At 34.7% G+C, this 9,321-nt stretch overlaps 2 protein-coding genes across 2 annotated transcripts; both read right to left on the reverse strand.

The window, feature by feature from the left end:
- Positions 1 to 228: 228 nt before the first annotated feature.
- LOC140970846 (uncharacterized membrane protein At3g27390) lies at positions 229 to 3,796 on the reverse strand. The gene is made up of 9 exons (XM_073432795.1): positions 3,226 to 3,796; positions 3,012 to 3,120; positions 2,732 to 2,930; positions 2,494 to 2,627; positions 2,002 to 2,290; positions 1,803 to 1,909; positions 1,550 to 1,715; positions 1,000 to 1,448; positions 229 to 750 (listed from the first exon to the last, which is right to left on the reverse strand). The coding sequence occupies exons 1-9, from the start codon at positions 3,308 to 3,310 to the stop codon at positions 519 to 521; spliced, it is 1,770 nt and encodes a 589-aa protein (XP_073288896.1). The 5' UTR covers positions 3,311 to 3,796; the 3' UTR covers positions 229 to 518.
- A 2,180-nt stretch (positions 3,797 to 5,976) lies between these two features.
- Positions 5,977 to 8,959, reverse strand: LOC140970848 (ATP-dependent RNA helicase eIF4A). The gene is made up of 7 exons (XM_073432797.1): positions 8,827 to 8,959; positions 8,648 to 8,696; positions 8,398 to 8,538; positions 7,545 to 7,775; positions 6,691 to 6,730; positions 6,342 to 6,439; positions 5,977 to 6,178 (listed from the first exon to the last, which is right to left on the reverse strand). The coding sequence occupies exons 1-7, from the start codon at positions 8,928 to 8,930 to the stop codon at positions 6,161 to 6,163; spliced, it is 681 nt and encodes a 226-aa protein (XP_073288898.1). The 5' UTR covers positions 8,931 to 8,959; the 3' UTR covers positions 5,977 to 6,160.
- Positions 8,960 to 9,321: the final 362 nt, after the last annotated feature.

Consider the following 9,321-nt stretch of genomic DNA (forward strand, 5'->3'; position numbering starts at 1 on the left):
TACAAAAAAAAAATGAAAATGAAAGAAGATGTGTGGCCGGGGTGGGATACTTGGTGTGATTTGGGATCCCAATGAAGTTAACAAATCAAACTTTTATTTTAATGCTTTCTTTCTTTGTATGGAATCTCATCCAGTTGTGAAAATAGAGGCACCCAGAGATTGGACTTTTCCCGTGTTCTAGTATACAGGCCTATGATATAATGTATATTTATATGAATAAATAAAAAGAAAAAACCTATTCCAAATTATGATTCTTACCACAATACAAGTGTATTTGACAATCAACGTGGCTACACTAAATTCGGGTATTGAGTGTGTGTCAGTATACATTTGTGTCCGTAATGCAAACAAAACAACACAAAATTTCAAGAATTACATTTCTCGAACAACATATCTTCCTATACCTGAAGTTTACTTACAGCACCTGCTAAAATTTTGATGCACACAAAATGAACTGAATGATTCAAGATTTAGAAGTGATGACAAAAAATTAAGTCGGGACCTTTTCCAATCTTCTGCTACACGATGTCGAGGGAAGCAATCGATCTAGTAGACATGGATCTGTTGGAGCCTTCCTTTGCTGCAGCAGAAGATGATCTATTAGATCCACCCTTCGAACCAGAATAGTCCACGGCCTTTGGGCCACCACCTTCTTTTGCTAACGCAAAAGCAACTAGTGCCTTTACGACCTGCCGAAATCTCCTTCTGTAAGTTGGTAGCTTCGTTGAACTTCTGATAATCCCCAACATTCTGCCAAGAAACGTCGGTTAAGATTTTATAAGCAACTGAGAGAAGGCAGAGACAGAGTCTGATTAATGTAGTAGTCCTACACATGTTCTTGGGTACTTTTGGTTTTGTTCCCCATGCATGGTGTAGCACTATATAAAGCTAAAATCAAGAATGTTGAAGTGTGAGGGAAAAACAAGGAAAGTCGAAGTGATCAATGTTCCTATTAAGCTTTGAGAACTTGAACGTGGACATCTGCAATTAATTTTTTACCTGCGACTGAGGCCCTCAATTTGAGCGGCTCTAATGGAATCTTTAGGAACAATACTCCCATTTTCCCGAGATTTAAAACGTTGTTCGTTATTTCCAAAAAGAATAAGTTTCTCCAGATACTGTATCTCGCCTTCCTCCAAGTTGATCACTCTGATTTGTTCCTTGAGGACCATTACAGGGTGGAAAAACCAGTCCAACAGTCTGTCCTGGGGTCTATTTTGATAGTTAACCTCAGTATTGTCCATAAACATAAGACCATTTGATCCATTTTTAATGGAGTAAAGAAGAGTATGAAACAGTGAAAAACAAGGTAACCCAACACCGATGATATGTGCCTCATGTGAATGCTTGGCTTTCAAACATTCAGAGAGGTCGGCTGACGTTAACACACCCTTGTCCAATAGCTCTTTTCCCATCCCTTCGCAAGATCTCATCATGCTTCCCCACACCTTTAGAGAACAAGGGATTTATCACAAAGCATCGATGAAAGAAGTAGCAAAATCTCATGAATAGTTAGAGTTAATCAGCTAACTTTCAAATTTTTACATACCTGCACCATTTTCACCTCCTTTATTGCCTCCCTTACCGATCTTGATGATGTCAGGCTGGGAACAAGAATCGCCGGAGTTTCAGTCAGGACAGAACTGCGTAAAGAATGGTTTCTTCCAACCGAAAATTCGGAAGTATTGGACATTTTTTTCTTCCGGTACCTAGGCCTATTAGTGACAAAGACCATAAGCGCATTTGCAAGCACATGTAACAACCTATCACACATTCAACCAAAAATTAACAAAATTTCTTACTTGGGGAGGATCGACCCTTCACGAAGATAAAGCCAATCATTTGTATACTCGTCAAATTCTGCAACCATAGCAATCACATATGCAATGCCTCGTCGGAAGGATCGTTCCTGGTTTAATAAATTGGATATGAGTGATAAATAACCTATATCTAGCATAAAAATCTTAATGAAATTTTACATTGTAAATTGTTGATTATCACCTGATATACTATAACGGATCCATACAATCCTATGAAAAAGCTCGAAAATATAGCCATTACGATGCTCCCAATGACGACAACTGGCCACATAATGATCGTCAAACCAGCAATGGGAATGCAAGCGGTTTCAAGAAATGGGCCTTCCCGACTGATCAAATCCTGTAGCAGCCTATGCCACCCTTTAAACAACATTAAAGGACTCTTTACTATAGCTATAGCAGTGTAAAGTGGGATCTCGACAATCAACCCCAGGAGACCAACAATGATGCATGCTGGCACGTGAATAAATCTGCAAGACAATTTCATATGACTATGTTGAGAATCAAACTAACATCCGATAGAGTCCCATAGCAAGGAGCTAAGCATCCTATATTTTGCACTCATAATTAATTTATATGTATTAAACTGCTCGCAGATCGGACATTTTGTTTTCAAGGGTCAGTGTCAATCCCCTGAAACATGCACGTTCCATTTTCAATTCGAAAGAATTACCTAAGAGGCTGAAGCTCACTAGAAGCAGGATTTTCTCTCAACTCCTTCAGATAGAGTGGATAAGAATGATAACATACATCAGCAAAATCTTGAACCACCGTACAGCTACCCTTGATAGTTTCCCATGTCCCATCCTAAAACAATCACATGCCACGAAAAAAATGAGATTCAAATACACATTTAAACAAAAACATGAAAAGAACAAGAAGACCGAAATATCAAGTTGTGAAACATATACCAAAATACAGTGGACACATTTCTTGGATTCATCATCATCAAGTCTGAAAGCTTCAAACGAAGCAATCCACGGAGTGAAGAAACCGTAACCCAATCCCACAAGAACGCTGACAGCTATGCTGAGGCCCAGCCAAATACCAAACAAAGCAGGTAATCCTAACAAGACTGCAACTTTAAGTGGCGCATCAAATCTATCTGTCCTGTTAACATCAATTTGTCAAAGAAATCAAAAACCCATGCGAAAAAATGATCATACTTGTGTGTTAAATGTAGATAATTACTTCAAAAGGGCGTAGACTGTCCAGGCCACATGTGCAGGAAAAAGGCCGAGAATCACCCCTAAATTGCCCAATATCAGAATCAAACTAGCAATCGGACCTACGATCAGACCTGTAGCGTGCGAATAAGAGAACATAAATGATCACCACTTACAAAAATAAAGGAAAATATTTGTAAAAGAAATGGATTTTAACATCAAGAAAAGATAAAACAGACTTTTAAGGGCACCAAAGCATAGGACTGCACAGAATGCAAAAATCACCAAGACTGTTTTGACCCAATCTTTCAAGCTGCGAGGCATGTCTGACTAAACAAGAAACTCCTCAGAATCAGATCAAAACCCTCCGAGAAATTTTACAAAAATGAGAGCCCAAATTATTCAAAAAGAAGAAGAAATAAACTCTCGCAGAAGTTTCAAGAACAAGAGAAAACGACCAGAATCAAAGACCATCAACGCAATCGAAGGGTTTTTAACTCAAGAATGAAGGGCCTTTCATGTATTTAGTTTTAAAATATAAATTTGGTGGGATGTGGCAATAATTTTTTTTCTTTCTTGAAAATGAATCGCGTTTACTTCTAGAAGATCAGGTATAATCTCTTGAGGAAGTAGTCATAAAATCGAAGAAATAGGAAACACCGGCCACACAATTAGGATAACTATTGTGATACAAATTTAGTTTCTAAAATGGCGGCTATATAAAATGGGAGAATAGTAGCATCGAACTTTCTTTTTTGGCTGCCATTTATTTGCAGAGAATTGCGGTTCAAGAAGGCAACTGCAATGCCTCGCTGCCCATGTGCTTTCTAATTTGTATTCTTGTACCTTTTTTCAACCCACAAAATTAATAATATTTTAAAGATATTTACAACGAGAAATGCACTTTTTTTTTTTTTTTTTTGACAACGAGAAATGCACTTTCTACTTTTCTTTAGATACGTTGAAGTACGAATCCAATAAAAAAAAACGTGCCTCCCAAAACAGATCCAGCGAACAAGGATTTGTATCCGTGGTAAAATTTTAGTTCTTACATCAATGTCATTTTTTATTAATACACAATAGACTCGTATAATTTAATGATATTAAGATGATAAAAATATATATCATAAATGTATATAGATCTTTGATGTGTTGTCATTTTTTGGTGGGCACTTCATGAGCGTCACAAGATGTTCACGAGAACATCTCGTGGAATGTCACATTGGTTGTTCCCTCACACATTCTTTTATATATCGAGCACATAGCAACATTTAATTCGTCAGTGTGTTCGCTTGTCCCCTCACACACTCTTCTGTGTCTCAAGAAACATGCAATATTTAATGCACCAGTGTGAGGACGAAACAAGTGTAATGTTCCACGATATGTTCTAACAAATATCTAGCGACGTTGCTCCTCAATATATAAACAATATATCAAAAACTATATATATATATTCAAGAACATTGTAACTCCCTTACCAAATTGTAATGCAACACTAAAATCAGACTAAATATTTGTATTCAAAGATAATAAACATTCGGTGGGTGTCCATGTATGCCATTAATGGTTATTAATGTTGTAGGCTTCTGTTGTTTGCGTAGTTTCTTTGAGGCTCTACTATTTATATATTGATTTGACTTTCATTATATATATATATATATATAATGAAAAGAATGGTTAAATTTAATTCTTGGTTTGTTGAATTGTGCTAGGTTCTATAGGAAAAAGAAATATATATTGGTGAGTCACTATGCAAATTAACGTAAGGTATGACATCGTGAAACAAAAATAGTAATAATAATAATATAATTTCAAGTTCAGCAGTATTTTGCAAATCAAAAGTAAGATTCTTAGAAAATACGGGGTCTTCAGCCACGTGAAGTGTCATAAGCTACATCAATATTATATTATTATTGACTAGTACAGTATATTGCCTTTGTTCGAGGAGTGACTGTTATGTGAGACCGTCTCACGGATCTTAATATGTGAGACGGATCAATCCTACCAATATTCACAATAAAAAGTAATACTCTTAGCATAAAAAGTAATACTTTTTCATGGATAACCCAAATAAAGATCTGTCTTATAAAATACGATCCGTGAGACCGTCTCACACAAGTTTTTGTCTTGTTGGAGTTAGTTTATCGTAATTATTGTTCGGTTTTCGTGAAAANTTTGTTGGAGTTAGTTTATCGTAATTATTGTTCGGTTTTCGTGAAAAGCCAAAACAAGTTAAAGTTGTATTTTATTTCGATCATAAAATTTTCTTCTGTTTTTGCAGTTCCTCAAATGAAAAGTTGACACTTGATTAAAAAAAAAATTACATGCCCCTTGAAAATAACTCGAATAAGACATTGTAAAACTAAGAAAGTTATATATTAAAATTAATGGTCTTTTTTATTTTTCTTTTCTTTTTTTATAATTAAAATTGCACGAAAAAAGTTTATTTTACAAGTCGGATTAATTTCCTCTTTAAATGTTTCAATTTTACAGTATAAATCCAACCGTTAAAAATATATTTGATAAAAGTATTTCTTCAAATATTCAATACCATTAACGTATTTACAACCAAATACATGTATATTTAAATTTAAACTTTCAAATACCACACCCTTAATCATTATTTGCATAATATATAAAACCTCAATTTAAATAATCTACCAATATCGTCGCATAAACTCGATGGCCTACTATTCAACAACATATTTTTTTTAAAAAATTACAGACACACTGTTGTGATGGAAATTCCAACCTTCGAGGAATAGGAATATATTCGAGTCGAACCTTGATTCAAATCGAATTCATGGAAAAAATATCAAAAATTTTTAACTTCGAATCTAACTCGAATAAACCAAAATCGACTCAAATTTGAGTCTTAATATTTAGCTCAATTCTATTCGCTTGCTCAAGAGGCCAAAGTTCTGGTTCTAAACATTGTCAAGAATTTTGGCCAATCTTAAAATCAGGGTTAGTAATTTTACTTTTCAAAAAAAAAAAAAAGTGGTGTTATTTATTGCATATTTGGTACATTCACTAGTTACCGCAAGAACATAAATCGATATTTTTCTTTACATGACTAAGACTATCCTCAATGCACTTTCATAATTCATAGGTAAGGAAAACTTGGAAAGTCTTGCTTGTATATTTTCTGACACTTCACGAAGATAACCATGTTCACATCAGCTCAAAGATCTGCACAAAAGAAACACTTATGAGTTTATGAATTCTAGAGGGAATGTATGACAAAAGTCTGAATCACAACGGCGAAGTCACTTGAATTTAAGCAAAAAAATGTCTATGATTTCAAAGCCATATAATAAATTTGTCGAGTAGAATGCCATATAAAATCACATACGTGTATAGGCATTTCAGCTATGACCAGACCACTGGTTTCTTCAATGGTTTTAAGAATCACAACTTCTCCCCCAACAACCATGTTGATCACAATGCCATCTACATGCAAATTAGAAAAATATATTATCAATGAATTTTTTTCATATTTTACACATAAGAGGAAATTTCACAACCCAGTTACAAAACATGGGGTTGGGGGGCCTGAATTTAATTTCCTAATTTTGCACATATTATTCAAGGAACAAAAATATAAAGACAACGATTGATATTTTTCCAATACGTTCATTTGCTACATTGTCACTCTTCCTTCCTTCCAAGTAAAATTCATATCAATTGAATTGAAGACAAACCTGATGATAAGCATGTGGCCATGCGCCTAGTATATGTCTCCTGTTTAATACATTACAAAATTTCAAAAAAATTGGGGATTCTAAACATAACACATTCAAAGCATTACGTCTAGCGCCGTACATGTCTATTATTCCCAACTTCAAACAATAGTTGGTAATAGGGGATATCTCTTAGTCATGTCACCATTTACTTGTTAATTAATGAGCTTCATCGATGCATAAATAGATCATCTTCTGTATCATTCTAAATTTTATCGAATTTCATCTTTACCAGCTCAAATACTTGACAAATCATAATGATTGGAATTAACTTTATTTTGTTAATCTTTCTGTCCAGGTTAACTCTCAATATATTTTCCAAACATAAAAAATCAACACATTGACTAGTTTTGATAAAATCAATTATTTCAATATGTCCACATCTTGAACTTTATATCAGACCAGTATCAACGAAAAAAATTCTAAGCAAGAAATCTCAAGATGTTGTAACGTTTAAGAGTGACTCAACACTGCATAGGTGCAGGGGTTCAAAACCATCATCAACTCTTGCTATGTATTAAAAAATGAGCGAACCCAAAATATATTATTTATACTAAGAAATTTTCCGGTATTCCCTTTTCTTAACATGGATTTGAAGATATTCTTTCATATGAAAATTTAGAACACATGAACTCTAATGATTATCATAACTCTTTTATAGTAAACATGTGTAGTAATAATGTTAAACTGAGAATCAAGTCTCCCTCTGAGTAGCCATCATACACACAGAAATTCTCAGATTGAAAAGCTGAACCAGCTGTTCAATATGAACCACATTTAAAACACAAAAAGCTATTGATACACAGAAAACATACCTTCTTTGATGGCAGCTCATAATTGATCAGAAAGCGAGCGCTAACAGGTGACTCCCCCGAGCCAATGAGCGGAAGGCAGGCATCGGTAACAACAATCACATTCGACTTTCTCTCCTCTTCCTTTCCTTCATCTCTATCAATCTCATCTTTTCCCATTCTATTCCACCTCCCTGTTGTCAGTCTGAAGTTATCTAGAATCTGCGCTCTCTCTACTTCAGAAAGATCACTGTACTGCAATTGCAATATATTAAAAGTTAATTGTACTACTGCATACTTGGAGGAAAGCTGAGCTTTTTTTGTAGTCTATACTGACACTTATTAAGCATGAAAAACAAATAGACTTAGTATCAGTAAGTGTAGAAAGAATTTAACTTTGCATTTATTTTTAGCACAAGTTTTTAAAACTCGAGATAGGAGATGGCTAAAGATAGTGTCACACATATACGCCAAAGATTGGAGAATATGTGTCCGAAACTAGTAACAAGGTGCACACATGCATATTAGTCGGACATTAGGCAATGACAACGACCTAAATCAACTTAACAACACTTGAATGGACCACCATTAAGATGATATTAAATTATTAATAGCGGAACACGTTGAAAGAAGGTGTTATATAAATCTATGGTCTTTAGTAGTAAATCCCGATCATTTAAAATAGCATAATGTCACCATTTTACTAATCACGTCATCATCAAGAATATGGCCACATAAAATACAGTAATCAGCTTTTGTTTCAATAATTTAGTAAATGTAACTATAAAAAAGGAATTATATGAATAAAAGATTTCACTTGCTACGAAGCGCGGGCTCAAAACACTAGCAAAGCGTATGGGAAAAGGCGTAGACATACCAAAGAGGAAATGTTGACGTAGGACGAAAGATTAGAGACATTAGAGCAAACAGCATCGAGTTCATCACGTGTGCTGCAGCAAACTACCACTGGAAGCCAAGGCCGCCGCCCAAGCATCCCCAAAAGATCCACTAGGGTTTCCTGTAGCAAAAAGTTTCCCCTTTTTTTAAACAAAAGTCCCAGTTAAATTCATATACCAAATAAAAGTAAAATTACTATTTTGATGGTTCCTAAAAAAGAAATTTAAAACCAGCTTGAATTGAAGTCTGTCGACGGCGAGGTAGAAGTGGCGCTGCGGGCTGAGCAAACAGAAATGGTGAATCAATTTAGATTATTTGCTCATATTCGTTCAAATGCACCAAGTATAAAAATAATTCACACAAAAAAAAATAACAGGAAAGAGAGAAAGGATTAATTGTGGAAGGGTACCTGAAAGAAGACGGTGGCGAAGGAGGGGTGGACAGAGATGATTCCGAGGAATCCATTTGTCTGGACAATGGAGAAGAATACTTTATTCTGGTTTTATCGAGCATCGACGGGGGAAGCAAACACTTGACTGTTGAACACCAAGTTAACAAGAAAGCCGCGTTTTTTAAAGTCGCATTATCGCGTTAATGATGTCTCCAAACGTGAAACTTTTTGACGTCATGTTAACTATAAATCATGACCAAACTATATCATAGAATTTTAAAAAAAAATGAATTTTTAAAATATACCAAAAAATACATCTCTTGAGAAAATATTTAATTTGAAAATTTCAAAATTATCATATTTAAAAAATTATTTCAGCTCTACAACATACGCAACACTGTCATTTTGATCTTGCCTTCACGTCAAATGTCCACTTGTGCTCCAAGTAGAGAAGATTTAAAAGAAATTCAATTTCCCCAATTTTAATGCAACCAAAATACTTCATATATAATG

The sequence above is a fragment of the Primulina huaijiensis genome, chromosome 2, assembly GCF_012295235.1.
Source record: "Primulina huaijiensis isolate GDHJ02 chromosome 2, ASM1229523v2, whole genome shotgun sequence".
NCBI lineage: Eukaryota > Viridiplantae > Streptophyta > Magnoliopsida > Lamiales > Gesneriaceae > Primulina > Primulina huaijiensis.

What these genes read in the sequence shown, in the direction of transcription:
- LOC140970846 (XM_073432795.1), bottom strand. Translation starts at nt 3,310, where the DNA reads ATGCCTCGCAGCTTGAAAGATTGGGTCAAAACAGTCTTGGTGATTTTT. An exon ending in ATGCTTTGGTGCCCTTAAAA is followed by an intron (nt 3,121 to 3,225) that starts GTCTGTTTTATC and finishes CGCACGCTACAG; the next exon opens with GTCTGATCGTAGGTCCGATT. An exon ending in AGGAGGTGAAAATGGTGCAG is followed by an intron (nt 1,449 to 1,549) that starts GTATGTAAAAAT and finishes TGTTCTCTAAAG; the next exon opens with GTGTGGGGAAGCATGATGAG.
- LOC140970848 (XM_073432797.1), bottom strand. Translation starts at nt 8,930, where the DNA reads ATGCTCGATAAAACCAGAATAAAGTATTCTTCTCCATTGTCCAGACAA. An exon ending in ACAGACTTCAATTCAAGCTG is followed by an intron (nt 8,539 to 8,647) that starts GTTTTAAATTTC and finishes TTTTTGCTACAG; the next exon opens with GAAACCCTAGTGGATCTTTT. An exon ending in ATGAGCTGCCATCAAAGAAG is followed by an intron (nt 6,731 to 7,544) that starts GTATGTTTTCTG and finishes TGTATTAAACAG; the next exon opens with GAGACATATACTAGGCGCAT.